Raw genomic sequence first — 18,103 nt, 5'->3', positions numbered from 1 at the left:
GTGTATATATACCTCAATGCAATATTCCTCAGGGCTACTCTGAACTTTTACTTTAGATCTCTTTGGGCACACTGAGCTCTTGCAACTAATTTCTTATAGAAAATTTTCCACTCTTCGCTGTTCACGGTTGCCAGGAACCCAGCCCAGTCCCCTTCTTCTACCGGCCTTCCTCTTCTTTTATCACCCTCTTCTTTTCTCTTAAATTAATACTGTACCATATATTTTTCCATTCAACGTTTTGTTTTTTTGTTTTTAATATTGTTGATAGTTGTTTACTTTGTTCTAATTATTAACCATGGTAATAAAATGTCTAGCTCAGTCATGCCTGATCTTTATTTTTATACCATCTCAGTAACTTGCTTGATTGTATGCGGGCTATATGGCCTTTGTTAGCTGATATTATTTTGTATTGTTAGTTTGCATTTGATAATTAAAATAAATACATTTTTGAAAAAGAAAAGAAATCGGATTAAACAGTAGGAGAGGAAAACAGTGTACAGATCCCTAAAGGGAAGTTCTCAAAAACAAAAAGCCTGTGGAGGTTAAAAACCAATTAGCAATGCTCAAGGTCCGCACAACCAAAGAAGGTAAGATAAAGCCTGCGTACTAAAAGAAGTAAACAGAAGTAATACGCAATACTAAATAACTTCTTTATCTATAGAATGCTGGAAAATAAGGTTGTGAAAATGACAGCAGGATATAACTGTTTAAACCTTAAATCTTTTATTTGTATTTGGAGACAAGCTGTCAAAGTGCCGTAACAATGCTCAGAAGCGTCTTGTGCAGGTCATACTTGCCTACTTTCAGAAACCAGTTTCAGGAAGATTCTATACTTTATGAGAGAGTGCACGGCAAGTCGCTGAGGGGACGTGTCTAGCTCCACCTATGGGCGTGTCTACTGCCGCTCTGAGTGCTGTCCTGCAGTTGCACACAGGAGTCAGTGCCACTTTACAAACACACATGGGTCAGTGACACCCGACACACACATACACACGGGTCAGTGCCACCCCACACACACACACACACAACTACACACACACACACAGGGGTCAGTGCCACCCTATACACACACGGGTCAGTGCCACCCTACACACACACACAAACAGGGTTCAATGCCACCCTACACACAAACATACATACATGGGTAAGTGCCAGCTTACAGTTACACAGGGGCCAATTCCAGACTATGCACACACGCTGTGGGTAGAACCATACACTCACCTTGGGACCAGGCACTCCATCTCCAGCCTCTCGTCCAAGCTCCCAGCCACCTCCTAGCTCAGTCTTCCTGCCAGAGCGGCTCTCCATGCCCTGTCTGTCACTCCCCCTCCCAGATATCTCACTGCCCGCTGCTCCCAATGTGCGGGGGGGAACGGGGATCCGCTGATGCTGCCATCCATGTGGCATGCCTGCCCTGCCTGCACTGGTGAGCGGGAGGGAGATCACCGCTTGTAGGCATTGGTGTGCGGCTATGCATCCTGTGCCGCGGTGTATGGCCGTATCAAGCTCCGCCCCCGTTGCGTCAGGACCTAGGGGACACACATGCACAACCCGGATTTTACTGGGGCTGGGGGATTCCGGGGGATTGGAGGCACTTTCCGGGGCAGCAGTAGACTGGCCGGGGAAACGGGAGACTCCCGCAGAATGCGGGAGTGTCAGCAAGTGTGGTGCAGATCCCGCCCCCTAAGCACAATCCCATCTTGTGGAGTAAATGGTGCAGTAGCTTTAGGATTAGGGAGGGTATAATCATAATTCACCACTCTCGCTGAATGTTAGGGAGACTCCCTGAAATAGTATCAATCTCCCTGACTCCCTGAAGAGTCTAGCAATCTCCCTGATTGCACTTTGGGTCTAAGTCAGACCTGATCGCATGTCCGCGAATTTACAGAGGTTTGCGATCGGATAGTCGCCGAACAGAGAGAGTGAAAAACCGCCCCGTGCAAGTCTGCGTACGCTGTGCAAAATTTTTTGCAAACCCTGGCCAGCTGCAAATCCGTTCGCAACTCACTTACCATCAAATGTTTTTTCCAGTCTGTGCAGTCTGTGTGTTCCCAGCACCGGAAGAGCAGCAGGGTGTGGGGAAGCTGAGTCCCCAGCAGGACCGCACTTGATCCCAGCACTGGAAGTGCAGCAGCGGCATGCGTCTGATGCCGAAACCATCTGTTGGTTTCCAGCACCGGACTTGCGGCCAGAAGATGTCGGGCTCAAATAAGAAGGCAGAAGTCGCTGGCTGGAGGCAGAGAGGATGAGGCAGCACCGCTGGCCAGGAAGGGCCAGCGGCAGTAGAAAGATGATGACTGAAAATCACACTGGGGTGGAAAGTGAAAGAACTAATAAAGCTCCCTCCTGTAGCATCTTGCTCCAGACAGGTAGGTCCTCTGTGAGGCCCACCTGTCACCAAGACCCCCCTCCTTCTACACCATCAGGGCACTAGGCCTGAGGCACAATAGGTGGGCTCCTTGGCCCAGTGGTGCAGTAGGTGGGCATTAGGCCCATGGACAAAAAGTCAGACCTTTGGCTTGTGGCAACATGGGGGGCATTAGGCCTGTAAATCAAAGTGCACCCCCAGGAGAATAAAGTGACTGTGCCTAGGTCACTTAAAACTGCCCCTCAGCTAGGCAGATCAAAAGGCTTTAAGCCCCATGATAAATAAAGTGACCTGGGCATTAGGCCCAGATCACTCTGAGTGATGTAATCAAAGTGGCTATGGGCACTAGTATATACTATTACAGTTTATTAAGACTTTGTAACTTACCAACAGACGTTTTCTGTTTGTGTGCAAGGCACTACTACTGTGGACATTTTGTGTATAAGGGGTACTACTGTGTGGCATACCATGAATAAGGGGCACTCGTGCGGTGTAATGTGAATGAAATTATTCTACTGTGTAGTGTAATTTAAAATCAGGGTACTATTGTGTACTATTGTGTGGCCACACCACTTCCTTGTAAGGCCACACCCCCTTCTTTGCAGTCCCTGTTCCTTTGTAAAGTATTGGAGGTAGTGCACAATTATATCGTTTTCAGGGGGTTGCCGAACACACTAGGACTGGCCCTGGCTCCTGCTAATGAGAGAGGGGGAGGAGGGGAGGTGGTGGGGGAAATTAGTTCCGGGAACCGGAACCGGAAGTACAATACATTCCAGGATGGAACACACATAACTGCTGTAGATATGGTTTGTGTCTTGTGCCATTTTTTTTTTTTTGTTTGTGTTTATTTGATTACATGGCGTGATTGTATTTTATGTTGCTGGGTATTATATAATCAATGTTGAATATACGGCATGCCCCATGGAACTGAATAAATTAATTTGCACAGCTGACTACAATTATGTTATCAAGTGGGTTTAAAATAGGTGTCGTTGGTGGTGATGAATTATTCCCTCTGTACTGCTGCTCAGTGATGGTTGTCTGGAAAAAAGTCTCTATGCAGATGGAAACATCAACCTCATGATGCTCTTTTTGATGGAGACTAACCTGCTAGTCTAGTGAATAACTTGAGGTCAGTCAATGGAGTTCTGGGTAGACTAAAAATCTTCTAGTTTAGTGAATAACTTTACTTTACTGTACTTTACTGTATACAGATATACTGTACAAACCAATTGTAAATTAGACAGTGGGGTCTGTTCATGTAAGAACGGAAAATTGTTACTTATCACTATACATTACATCAGTTTGATGTGATATATAGCTTAAGATAGTAGCAAACGATGTATACCTACCCGGCGATGCAATCTGGTATCTTGGGCTCCAGCGTCGCTGTCTTCTCCTGCGGGCCCGTCTGCACATGCGACGCCAGCTGATCTCCCGGGAGGCTACAGGGGCTGCTGGGAGGTCAGGGGGCGGAGTTAACATCGGGTAACCGGCAGAGAGCAGGGAAGCATTGAGCTTCCATACAGTTTTCTGCACCAAAATTCAGATTACGCCATCTGAAGACAGAAGATGTCGGGCTCAAATATGGCGAATCTGAACTCCACGGAGAAGTAGAATGCTGAGCTTTCCCTTCCTTCATGAATCGCACTCACCTTACAAAAATATGGTGATACGATTCAGGCACAGAGCAGGAGTACCACTCGAGAATTCAGGAACTTCTCCACAGTAACTCTGTGTGAATGGAATTAAGCAGAGAAAAGCCCTGTTTTCTCTGCTTTATAAATAGACCCCATTGTATTTGAGCATGTGGGGAAGGTCTAAGTGATACGCGGGGTTCCTTATTGGCATGTGGGGGAGGGGGTCATCTGGTGATGTCTCAGTGGCATGTGGGGGTGTTTTGGAGTACATGTAGGATATGAAGGCATGAGGTGATCTGAGCGGATGTGGTGTTAGTTTCTGGAAAGTGGAATGTGAAAAAGTGGCACAAATTCCAAAAAGTTATTCTGGATGTTGTGGTGCTTTTTTTATTTTATTTTTTAAACCATAGTTTTTATAAGTTTTTCAAAACATAAAATGGGGTACAGAAAAAAAGGGGGAGCTATAGGGGACAGGTGTAATATATAGTGGTTTTTTTATTCTTCATGTCCGGCCTTTATCAGGTTGCCCATCACTGTTTTAAAACAGTACAAGGTGTTACATGCATTGTTGTTACTACAAACAGTCTGTGGAAATGATATTAGAGGTTTAGAAACTATGACAGTACATTATATGTACAAAAAAAAACATAGCAATAATGGATAAACAGAACACTATACCCTACACCAGTGATCGCCAACCCGTCGCTCGCGAGCTACCGGTAGCTCGCCACAGTATTTTCGGTAGCTCGCAGAGCGCACGGGCTTGGGCAATCACTGGCTCACTTACTGGCACCATATTTCAAATGCCCGCCCCCAGAGACTATCACCCTCACCGCAGTCGCTCTCCGAACGTCATAGACAGGAAAGGCGCGCGCTGCGCTCTCCTCCCCTTCTGTCCCCCATACAGGATGAACAGCACTGGTGGGCTAGAAGAAGCCAGCAGCAGTGAGCACTGTGCGGGGGGCATTGTATGTGGCACTGTGGGGGGAGCATTGTATGTGGCACTGTGGGGGCGTTGTATGTGGCACTGCGTGGGGGTGCGTTGTACGTGGCACTGCAGGGGGCATTGTATGTGGCACTGCGAGGGGGCGTTGTACGTGGCACTGGTGGGGGGGCGTTGTATGTGGCACTGGTGGGGGGGCGTTGCATGTGTCACTGGTAGGGGCACTGTATCCTGCACTGGTGGGGGCACTGTATCTGGCACTGCGGTGTGCATTGTATCTGGCACTGATGGGGGGGGCATCACATGTATCTGGCACTGCTGGGGGTCATTTTTTGTGTATCTGGCACTGCTGGGGGGCAATATTGGTGTATCTGGCACTGCTGGGGGGCATTATTGGTGTATCTGGCAATGCTGGGCGGGGGTATTATTGGTTTATCTGGCACTACTTGGGGGGGGCATTACTTGTGTATTTGGCACTACGTGAGGGGGGCGTTACTTGTAGTTGTGAGGCCACACCCACTTTCGCAGGAACGCGTGCATTGGGGGGAGGGGGTAGCTCTTTCAGAGGTTTTATTTTCCGAAGGTAGCTCACACCCCAATTAAGGTTGGAGACCACTGCCCTACACTATACAAAACAAACTTCCAGACATCGGTTAACGCAGTTATAGAAGATATGGTACACTATTCTCATCTTAATTTCAGGGGTCAGCTAGACACTGCTGGTAGCTACTAAAGAAATACAACAACAAAGTTCTATGTAATAACCTTAGGAGACAGAAAGATTTGACTTACCAGACTGGTGCACACACACATGACCTCTTTCCTATTATTACGTTCTGATTAGGAAAAGGAATAAAATAAATACAACCATTGACTTTTTTACCCTTATGCTAATTTTGGCTTACACTGCGTTTTGCGAATAGAATGTGAAATATTATTTCCTTCGTCTATCGCTTGTCACATCTCCTCCCAAACTGTCTGTGTTTAATACGTTGATAATATCTCTTTTGAAACATTCATGTTTGGTGCTGGATGCTGTCAGGGTTGAAATGTGTATTCAGAGCTGTGATTAAATGCAAAATCTGGAACATTACAAGCAAAGCAAATAAAATCTAATATTAAAGCAGCCAGACATCCCATTTCCCATAAGTATATTTAGATTTGTAGTTTCTAAACAGAGTGGGTGCTTTGTAAGTTGTAGCTCAGAGGAATAGAAATTTCTGAGATAATTGAGTTAAACTACTTAAAGATCTGTACTTAGAGGAAGGATTCGTAGCAAAAAGACTGGAATTTCTTTAACAAATATACAAGTCAATTTAAATCTTTTCAGTTAGCCAATAAAGAATGAATATCATTTTTTTTCTTGGTTTATTTATGGATAAAACACAGTACAACACTGAGCCTCATGCAAACATAAGGCCCTTGATTTATAATATATTATAACCGTATTATAAGGCCAGCTTGGCTACTTCACCAATAAAGGCAGCCACACGTATGATGGTTTGCCAGCTAATGTGGATGATTTAATCCAAATTGGACCCAAAGCCCCATGTTGTGTGTCTCCAACAAGCATCATAGATGGTGACCTAGGACAAAATCAGCTGTTGAGTAGAACTGCTGTGTGTATGCGATCACTGGATAACCTAAAGATGCTTCTGTCGGGTCTGGCTAATCTGCCTGAGGTCCTGAGGTTACGTACTGTATGTACACTTTAGCCACCCATGTGTGAAACCAAATTGGACTCAGATGCAGCATTTTGGAGATCAGGATCTCAATATGGGGCAGATGTATTTACCTGGAGAAGGCATAAGGAATTGATAAACCAGTGGTAAGTGCAAGGTGATAAAGCCACCAGCCAATCCGCTCCAATATGCAAATTGACAGTTAGGAGCTGATTGGCTGGTGCGTTTATCACCTTGCACTTATCACTTCCTTATGCCTTCTCCAGGCTTAATACATCTGCCCCTATGTTCTTTCAACCTTAGTCCTGCAAGTCCTGTAAGCACCTCTCATAACGTTGCCCTTCCCCCTATATTAGTGATAATTATATAATAAGCAAGTTATTATGCATTAACATTTGCTACATTTGTTTAATTTTTTCACAAGCCATAACTTGTGGAAATCTTTGCCTTTAAATTATTTGAGGTCTCTTATTTAAATTTCAATAATTGTCCAATTACTGTACCTCTAGGTTGAAGAGGATGTTGAAGTCAGGAATGCAGACGTGCTTGTCCTCCATCTTCCTCCGCATGTTTTTGATGGCATGAATGGATGTTTCATAATACAAGTGAGGTTTGCGGCATGATGGAAAGTCTTTCACCCAGCTACAACACATCTCATGTAGCTTGCTAAATACTGCATGGGCCAGTTTCACAGTCTCTAGCTCTAGAAAGTAAACCAAAAGAAGAGGTTAACAGAGCAAGAAACATACTGTATATGACTTGTAGAGAAACAACAGAAGTGCTTAGAATTTTGATCATAGAGTAGGCTCCCTGTGTCCAACAGAATAAAATTAAAATTCCTCACCCTTAGCACAACCACCTCTTCATACATCTCATATAAAAATATTCTCCCACTCTCACTCTTAGCTCTACATCTGATCTGCACCTCACCTCTGCTAACCACCTGTCACTCCCACCTACAGGACTTTTCCTGTCCTACTACCCACTTACAGATTTCCCTATGACTTTCCACAGCCTACATGTCTTCAACTTTCTCTGGTAACCCATTTCTTTATTTTTGCTTATCCTACTCCCACCAATACTACCTACACTAGTGCACGCTCGCAACTCATCCCATTTTCCACTCTGAGACACACTCGCTCCTCTTGTCTCAGATGAGCCCTCCCTCAATTAGAATGTGAGTTCTCATGAGCAGGGCCCTCCCTACCTTTTTGTTTTCATGTCTGTAATTATAATTTTTACGTTGTATGTTCCTGTTCTATTTACTACAGGTGCTGTGGGGCACTGTGACCTATTACAAAACTATGATGATAACAGGTAATATGAAATGTCACCCAAGGTGAGCTCTTCCTAACATCAGCGGAATGGTATGAGATGCTATTTTTACGTTGAAATAATTAGCTGATTTTTCAGAAGATCAAGTATTACGACAAAAATACTGATTGAGACATACTTAAGGTTGGGTTGGTATATGGGAAATGTAAAAGGTATTACAGTATCACAGTCTGATCTATAATGACTAATTAAAATATTATAATAAAATAATGGGATGCGGTTATGTGACCGGCGGTCAGGAGAGCGCCGGTCACTATACTGACGCCGCAAGCCCACCTGGTGGAAAGCCTTACAGGGACTATTCCTGGTATCCTAACTGCCGGTCACACATACCAAACCCTAAAAACATATCAGAAGTGAAGTAAAAGAGGGGGGGGGGGGGGGGGGGTTTGGGGAGAAACAGATGGGTGCTCCTGCGTCTAAGCAGACGATTGCTCGTTGGATCTGTAGCACAATCCAACTTGCACATTCTGTGGCAGGCCTGCCACAGCCTAAATCTGTAAAGAGCCATAACTAGACATTTCAGTGCCAGAAAAGCATTAATGAGAAGGAAGTTGATTGATTAAAACAGAAAATTGGCAGAAGCTGCAGAATAGCGCCCCCTGCATTGTGGTGATCTGTGCGGTGGCACATATCGCACAACCCTAGTTACGGCCCTGAGTTGACCAAAGTAGCAGGTATTAGAATAATTGATTTTCCATGTAGTGGTTTTCTCCCAGATGCCATTAGACTAATCACCCCCCCAGCTCTCCCCCATAAACATACAATACCAAAAATTGTGTGTTCATTTCCCTTTAATATTGGTTATTCTTGTACTTATTACACAGTTGCAAATAATGTCTATTTAATCCAGTTATTTCAATAAAGGTCACAATTTGGTGTGGCAATCTATTGGATTGGGTTAAAATAGGAGTTTAGATGGAAGACAAGTAGTTCATTAGGCATTATGCCTCTGGAGAGAATGTCCCAGCTACAGGTGCAGGAGAACAATATCTGTTCCATTCACACACTGCAACTGATTGGATTTCATGAAGTGATTTGTGTCTTTATAACACCATCCATCTGTGTCTATAAAATTCCAGAATTATTTCTCTATCTTGCCATCTGTGAAATGGTAAAATGCATGAAACAAAAAATTCTGTGTTCTACAGAAAGTGTGTTATGGTAGGCACTACATGATCACACTGAACTATCAAGTTGCAGTTTCAACAGCGTAGGAAGGCCGGTAGCACCACCGCAATTCATCCCCTTCACTGTCCAATCTCACCCCAGACTTGCAGATATTTGTATACAGGCGTACTTACTCAGACCACGAGTGAACTCGCGCTAATCGGATTGAGCCCTCTGCTGTATATTTACTAAAAGTCAATATAAATTGCTGGAAATTGATCTTAGTCAATGTTGTGTTTCAGGGGCATGTACTAACATGTGTGTAGTAGTTCCCGAAACTCAGTATTAATTAAGATAGATTTAAATCGATTTAAAATCGATTTAAATCGATTTAAAATCGATTTAAATCGATTTAAAATCGATAAAAATCAATTGGTGGGGGGGGGGGGGGTTTGGAAATCAACCTTTTAGTAAATATACTCTTTTGTCTACTAGCCACTGCTTGACTTAACATATTTTGTTTCCTTAAATGTTCAGTACTATGGGCAACACACTATAATATGCTGTGCTACGCAGGTGCCTAATAATATCTAGGGGCATATATACTGAACCCTGAAGTTTACAGATGTTGCATGCCAGACTGAGTATTATTACCAATTTAAATATGGCAGACAAGATCTGTAAAAATCAAGGTTTTGAAAATCCACTTTTTAGTAAATATGTCCCGTAGTGAGAGCGAAGTAACGGTGGACATATTGTAAATTAGTAGTCAGGAAAGGTACACTTTTATATAGATCATTCATCACTGTGCTGAGAAGAAAAAACACAGAGCAAATAATAGCCTGTATTCATGTGCTTCTTCCTGCATTAGAATAGCAACACAAAGCTGAGTGCAAAATCTGTATGTGACCTTGACATCCCTGCCAAGGTCAAGCTTATTTACTCCCATTATTTGCAGTGTGTCCTTGTAGTTACTCCTTGTCCTGCCAAGGGAGAATCTAAATCACTGTAATGCCATGTATGCCAACCTTCCGGAACTTGAAACAGGTCACAGCACTTGGTTTTGGAAGACAAAGGCTTTTTCTTACAAGACAAGACAAAACTAAAGCTTACAGTAGCTACTGTTAAGATATAAGAGAATTATCTTTACTACTAAGCAAAATGAGGGCACCTGTATTTATTTTCGCAGAAAAGAGCTCTATGGTATTTTGTTTCTTCCAATATCCTATTTTATGGGGGGAAAATAATTATTTTAATTCTACTTATAAGTTAGTTGCAATATTGATACAATACTAAAAAGAAAAAATGATCTTGTAATAGTAACTTTATGTATTCCGAACATCCGGATCAAAATATGGATTGCACCTCCAATGTGTAGAATTGAATAAACTACAAAAATGGTCCTGTCACTTTTTACCGTATCTGCGTAACGCCAATAAACATGGATTAATATTTACTTACATTAAGATGTCTCAAAGTTACATCTTTATAGATTTACCAAATTTTTAACACTCATCTATATGTACAACCATGAAAATCAGAACCTCCTGTGCAAAGAACAGCTAGATGTGGGATAATCCCCGATTCCCTCCAGGCTTGTCTTACTCCTGCTCTATTCTTGGGTGACCAGAGGTGTCAGGTTTGTGGTGAACACATTGGAGGGTGCTGACTGCATTTCTCTAGATGACCTTCCCCAAATTAATATACTTCACTTTTCCCAGCTGCGCCATTTTGTTGCCTCTCTCCCTCATTCTGTTTTTCTCACTCTGAATACATTTAAGTCCCTCTTTTACCATAGACCTGTACAATCCGGCAAGATTTCTAGCCTATATAACTCCATCTGCCTCTCAATAGAACTCTCCATTTCCCATTGCAAACACCTGTGGGAGGAGGATCTGGGTCTTCCCCCAGAGGAAACTTGCTCAATGATTTGGAAAATGATTGCTAGATGCCATATGTACACTGGATACAGAAAATGTACTACCAATGATACATATTTCCCAAGTGATTTAATAACATTTATAGTTCTACCTTGCCTATTTATTGGAGGGGCTGCGGGACTTATGATACCTTTATGCACATTTTGTGGACTTGCCCAAAATTAGTTTTATTCTGGCAACCTTTTGAGTAAACCTATAATTATTAACCCATGGTCCTCTCTCGTACGTTGCCTCTTTGAGTCGTTAGCCAATTAGGAGAACAAACTGGAGACCGAAATGCTCAATGCTGCTAGATGTCTCGTAGCCTCCCATTGGAAAAATCTGCTCCTCCCTCTCTGCATTTTTAGCTAGAACATAGCATTTGGCTGCAATGGAGAAAATCACAGTCACCACAATTCCCTCTGATATGAGGCCCCTGATATAATTACACTAGTCCATTCTCCAACTACCGCTCTATATATGGCCTATCAGACCTTTTGTTTTGACTCTTTGCTTTGTTCCTCTTTGTTCCTAGTATTATATTTTTGGGCAACTTCCACCCCCCCCCCCCCTTTTTGGTTTTCTTTTTCTCTTATAATATGTACCTCGCTGTACTGAAAGGGTAAAATGATTCCGCAATTATTGCTTTGGTTTGCACCTTGCGATTGTTCTACTCACTTTTCTGACAACTGTGCTGATTTTCACCCTTGCTATGTACTTTTTTTTCTTTCTTTTTTACTGATGTCCATTTTTTTCTTCTAAAACTTTAAATAAAATAATTTACAAGAAAATCACCTCATTGTAGGAAGATGTATCGAGCCTTGGAGAGGGATAATGTAGACAAGTTGCCCAAAGCAACCAATCAGCTTACAAATGTCATTTAAAAGACTGTGCTAGATAAAAGACAGTAGGAGGAAGATTGATAGTTTTGGGCATCTACTACAATTTCTCTCTCACTCTAAGGTTTGATACATCTCTCCTTGTAAGACTGATACTATTATCGCCAATGAAAATACCGTGTCTTATGTTCAAGAAAATAAAATAAAACAACAAGAAAGCAAAATAACCTGGAAATTGACTTGAATTTCTCTATCACTAGCACATAAAGGAAGTTATAGTAATACCCATTTAATGCAGCGTTGTATAGGACACAACTGTTTAGAGCATCACAGTCAGTCAATGTTTGTAAATGTGGATTAATCCCTATGCTTATTATTATTATTATTATTATTATTATTATTATTATAGTACCTTTAGGCACTACGTAACAGGTCTTAAAGAGGTTAACACAGAAGCCCAATTATTTCCAGCTGATCCCAAAGCTTTTATGTGGGTGTGTCAGCGCACATAGGATGTAGGATCCTAGGACCAAATGCATTGCATAAAAGGCTATAACTAGCAACAATGTGTGTTTCAGCACAACAAATTACAGGGTACAGTCTGCCAGTAAAAGCCTGGTGGGCTTCCCCGGCCAATTTCTTCCCACCTCATTGGAGTTTAGTAGCTTCATGGTTTTTGGCTTCTAAAGCACAAACTTTAAGCAGCATTATTGAAAAACAATTGTCCGAGTACCTTTTATACTTTTGTTCTTTATACTGTTAAAGAATAACAGTGCAGTAAGGGACACAACTGTTTAGAGCATCACAGTCAGTCAATGTTTGTAAATGTGGATTAATCCCTATGCTTATTAGTTTGTTTTTGTTATTATAAGACATACCTTTAGGGCTAGATTCAGTTAGATACGGTAATTTGCCACACCAGGAAAAGGGTGGTAGCCTCGAGCTTTAACGTCCAGGCTATTCTATGACAGACCATTTTCCTTGCATGGTAAATTACCCACTAACGCATGTTAAACTAAAGCACCTGAGATAAGTTCCCAGATCTATGGGTTTACACGATTGCAGCACCCACGATCAGGGCATTTAATTCAGTTCGAGCCTCCCTCAGGCTCCAACTTATATATGTGGTAAGTGCAGCCTTCAGGATAAATACGGGCTGCCGCAGGCTCTAACTGAATAGCCCCAGCAGATCAATTAGTCCGTGGTATTTAACCGTGGCTAACTGAACCCGGCCTTTAGGCACTATCCAGGGCAGTAAACAAAAATCAATGCAATCTGGGTGCAATGTTAGTGCCCAAGATCGCACTGCAGGATGTGATTTTACCAGTGGCATGTATTAACCAGCTGTTAAAAGATATAGGGGCATATTCTATTAGCAGTACTTTACTGCTGCTAATAGGTGCACCGGGGGCTATCCAGCTAGCCCTGATGCAAGCGTCCTTAACCCCTGATACCCGCATTTACTGTATCTGGGATTATGCTTAATATGTGTGCGCCATATAAATAACTGGTAATAAATAAAATACATAAATAAATGACTCTGTGCTGGAGTAAGCAGAAATAAAACATATCGGCAGTAACAGGCAGTAAATGGCTAAAAGCCTCCATACCAAGAGCAGGTAAATGTCCAGCGTTGGTTTGTTACGGAGGGAAATCTGGATAATCCCCCCCAGTGTTTAACAAACATTCCCGGCGTCCAGTAAGTACTGCTCCACTGTGGTCACACTTGCTTTAGACATTGCCATCTGGGGAAGAGCTACAGTACAGTATAAGTTTGCACTCATTAAGACAACAGTGGAGCAGTACTTACTGGCAGTGGCGGATTTTACCTTTGGGCTGCAGGAGTGCAGCCACCCAGGAAAATCCACCACTTCAGTGAGCTCAGCTGAGCAAGATGCAGTCTGTGTGACTGCACTGGCTCAGTGGCTTTGTTCACTATAAGTGGCAGTGACTTCCTACTGGAAGTTCTACCTGTCAATCACCCGCAGGCAGTCCCTTTGGGAGGTGTTTTTTCCCTCCGGGACTGCCAGACCAGGCTGCGCTTAGCAGAGAGTTGGCTTCCTATGGGAAGCCACTCCCTGGCTGGTCGTCAGCTCAAAAGCCGATGCAGTCCATAGAAGCTGAGGGTTTGCGCATGCGCACTCATGCGCCGCATTATAAATATATAGTTCACTATATATTAGATATATATGAATTTCTTTATTATTCACAGAATTACAATTACAGATGTGTAATATTTGTGGGCTTTTCTGCCTGCAAAATATACATGTTAAATTAAACTATATCTTGTCACAGAATATAAATCTTTTTTGCAAATATTAGCAAATGAATGTACAAATGTAATTCTATTTTCAGCGTATAATACCTTGTGTATATTATTGAAAATGCACATAGCGCCTGATTGAGGTTTGCATACAACTCCGATGTTGAAAGATCTGCCCATGAGCAGATCTGTGTGCGAGACTGCACCTAGTGACCCCAAGCCCCAGCACAACTGACATGCTGCAGCCGTTTGGGGGTGGGATGGGAGCAGCATCGGGTACAGTTTTGCAACATGGGGGCCTGTTGCCCCTGTGATGTAGCCATGATGAGGCCAGGCTCTGTGTCTTCCAGCTTAGATATCATAGCAGAGGAGTTCCGGCAACCATTGTGATCCAATGCTACATTATTATTATTACATTTTATTTATAGGGCGCCACAAGTGTTTCGCAGCCCAGTACAAAGGACAGTACAGGGAGACAAAACTTAGCATAACAGTAATTAAATAACATAAAAATGAAATGCAGGTAACAAAGAGCACCACAATTCTCAAAACATAATACAGCTTAGATGTAAGTAGCAAGGGAGTAATCATTGTACTACTTGGGGCTGGCGGCCATAGATAGAGAGGAGCATTTACCAGTAGGAGAAAAAGCAGGTAAAGATGGTCGCTGAGTGAAATGTGTCGAGAAGAGGGCTTAGACAACAATAGGAAAGAGGGCCCTGCTCTGAAGAGCTAACTATCTAGTGGGGAGGGGCAACAGACAGATGACATGAGGTGCAAGCAAGCAGGAGGAAACCTGATGGCAGTATGCAAGCAAAGCAGAGATGTTCAAGGCGTGGGGCAGGGGGATGGAGGAGTAGCCTAAGGACTAGGTTATGCATTGGAGGGGTAAATAGGTGGGTTTTCAGTGCCCGTTTGAAGCTTTGCAAGGTCGGGGAGAGTCTAATGGAGCGGGGGAGCGCGTTCCACTGTAGGGGTGCAGCACGGGAAAAACCCTGAACTCGTGCATGGGAAGCAGAGACCAAGGCAGAGGAGAGGCGACGGTCATCAGCCGACCGTAGTGAGCGGGAGGGAGTATGAAGGGAGAGGAGGTTGGAGATGTAGGGAGCAGTGGAATTAGAGATGGCCTTGTATGTGAGGGTGAGGAGTTTGAGGAGTCTTCTGACACAGCACTCGGATCTGCGATGTCTACAGGAGGCCTTGTTTTTCTCCCGGCACTTCCTAGGAGATTAGAACAGCCTCACAGATCTCTCCCCAGGAACTCCTGGAGAGGACCACTGAAAAATCGGCAAGTATGGTCCAATCAAATTTATTCTGAATGGTGGGCTCAGAACAATCTATCAAAGATTGCCAATCCTACTCACATCACTCACTACGATTTGTCCAAATTTGAAGCGCTTATTTGATTTATGGCAGAGGCTCTATATAAAAAGTACATTTTGCTGAATTTTGTGTGTAAATATCCTATTATTTAAATTTTAGGAAGAAAAACACACGTATATCTCAAGAATATGTTGCATTTCTAGTACAAAACTAAAACGCAAATATTAAACATACATTTAATAGCAAATTAAAATACACAGTTGCAGGAGACAAAATCAGTATTTTGTCATTGTAATTATTTAACCCTCTCTACATGTAAGCTTCTATGTAGCTTAGCAACGTTTGCTTTGATTTTTATGCTAGTTAGAGCATAATCTTTGCTGCTAATTTTGCTGCTCAAGAGAAATGTATTGTTCGTAAGCAAAGATAAAAAAAAGGGGCGATGGTAACTGAATTAAACAAAGAGGGAAAGGATTCTATAGAAAAAGCTAAGGAAGAGTGGATAAAAATAGAACTCCCCCATTCCCTCCCTTAAATTCAACTGATCACCACCCACTCACAGCTGTATATTACGTCCTAAAATCTCTGCGCTGCTTTAGAGCTGACTCAGCTCTCAATTTGCCTGTCATGTGGACTCACATTTACATCCTCTTTCAGAATCTGGACCTGCCGAGACATAGGCAATGCTGCTTTCAACCACTTCATTACCTAAGGCAGGGGTAGCCGACCCTGGTCCTCGAGAGCTACCAACAGTTCATGTTTTCCAGGTCTCCTCACAGAATCACAAGTTAAGTAATTAGCTCCATCTGTGGATCTTTTAAAATGTGTCAGTGAGTAATTACTGCACCTGTGCACCTGCTAGGTGAGCTGGAAAATGTGAACTGTTGGTAGCTCTCGAGGACCAGGGTTGGATACCACTGACCTAAGTCAAGGATATCTGGCAGACACTGAGCAAAATTCATGTGTGTATGCTAACCTGATGGTTTGAGTACAAATACAATGTTTGAGGGTCTGCGCAGAGGCAAAACCTGTTCTGCGCATGTGCGGAATGGGTCTTGCGATGTCTGATCAGATGATTGACATTCTGCAGCGTTTGGGGATGCCACCATTCTTCAAAATGGGGGCGTGTCAATCCCATTTTGAAGGTGTGAGAGGTCCAGGGTCTGCGCCATCGGAAGCAGACTTCCTGGACCCGGGTGTCCAGATCCTACGGCCACAGCATGAGCAAGCTTCTGGTGCCTGAAACCATGGCGAATTCAAACAGGAGGTGTCTATCTTCTTTAATGAATCAGGCCCACAGTGTGTTAAACAGGCATTGGTATAAGAGCCAACACCAGCCTTTTAAGCATACTTGCCTACCTGACCCTCTCCATGAGGGAGAAAATGCTCTGTTCCTGGACTTTCCTGGTAATCTATGATTGCCATCACCTGTGGTGAGCTAGTTAATTGATAAGAAAGGTGTTTCACCACAGGTGATGGCAATCATACATTACCAGGAAAGTCCAGGAACAGAGCATTTTCTCCCTCATGGAGAGGGTCAGGTAGACAAGTATGCAGTTTTAAGTGACCGCCTCCTATGTGGCATAGCTGGTGCATACTCAGGTGATCTAGGAGCTTTATGAAGGAAGTATAGCAGACATGCAGTTCTCAGGGAGCAGTATAGGGGTGCAAGTGAGCATGTGTGGTTACTTTCAAATCTCTTTTGATGTGATAAATAACAAGTAATACTGCTGGGAGAACACATTTATAATGCTAAAGAGACTTAATGTGAGTACCTAGCACTAAAGCAGTAGTATATGGGGAGTAATTCCAAGTTGATCGCAGCAGGAAATTTTTTAGCAGTTGGGCAAAACCATGGGGGTAATTCCATGTTGATCGCAGCAGGATTTTTTTTAGCACTTGTGCAAAATCATGTGCACTGCAGGGGAGGCAGATATAACATGTGCAGAGAGAGTTAGATTTGGGTGTGGTGTGTTCAATCTGCAATCTAATTTGCAGTGTAAAAATAAAGCAGCCAGTTTTTCCCCTTCACAGAAATAAAATAACCCACCCAAATCTAACTCTCTCTGCACATGTTATATCTGCCTCCCCTGCAGTGCACATGGTTTTGCCCAACTGCTAAAAAAAAATCCTGCTGCGATCAACTTGGAATTACCCCCCATGTGCACTGCAGGGGAGGCAGATATAACATGTGCAGAGAGTTAGATTTGGGTGGGTTATTTTGTTTCTGTGCAGAGTAAATACTGGCTGCTTTATTTTTACACTGCAATTTAGATTGCAGATTGAACACACCACACCCAAATCTAACTCTCTCCGCAAATGTTATATCTGCCTCCCCTGCAGTGCACATGGTTTTGCCCAACTGCTAACAAAAATCCTGCTGCGATCAACTTGGAATTACCCCCATGGTGTATGGCTTTAGCCTTAAAAATTCTGGGCATAGGGATTATATACATGCTTCTCACAATTTTGGGGGTAATTCCAAGTTGATCGCAGCAGGATTTTTGATAGCAATTGGGCAAAACCATGTGCACTGCAGGGGAGGCAGATATAACATGTGCAGAGAGAGTTAGATTTGGGTGGGTTATTTTGTTTCTGTGCAGGGTAAATACTGGCTGCTTTATTTTTACACTGCAATTTAGATTGCAGATTGAACACACCACACCCAAATCTAACTCTCT

At 43.0% G+C, this 18,103-nt stretch overlaps 1 protein-coding gene across 1 annotated transcript in view; it reads right to left on the bottom strand.

Moving 5' to 3' along the window:
* The window catches only part of PPM1E (protein phosphatase, Mg2+/Mn2+ dependent 1E), a 459,180-nt gene that overhangs the window by 125,690 nt on the left and 315,387 nt on the right, over positions 1-18,103 (bottom strand). The window contains exon 3 of the mRNA XM_063953905.1: positions 7,137-7,336. Coding sequence (XP_063809975.1) covers positions 7,137-7,336 — 200 coding nt within the window. The remainder of the gene's footprint in view (positions 1-7,136; positions 7,337-18,103) is intronic.

The sequence above is a fragment of the Pseudophryne corroboree genome, chromosome 2, assembly GCF_028390025.1.
Source record: "Pseudophryne corroboree isolate aPseCor3 chromosome 2, aPseCor3.hap2, whole genome shotgun sequence".
Classification (NCBI taxonomy): Eukaryota; Metazoa; Chordata; class Amphibia; order Anura; family Myobatrachidae; genus Pseudophryne; species Pseudophryne corroboree.
This window is presented reverse-complemented; position numbering and strand designations above follow the sequence as displayed.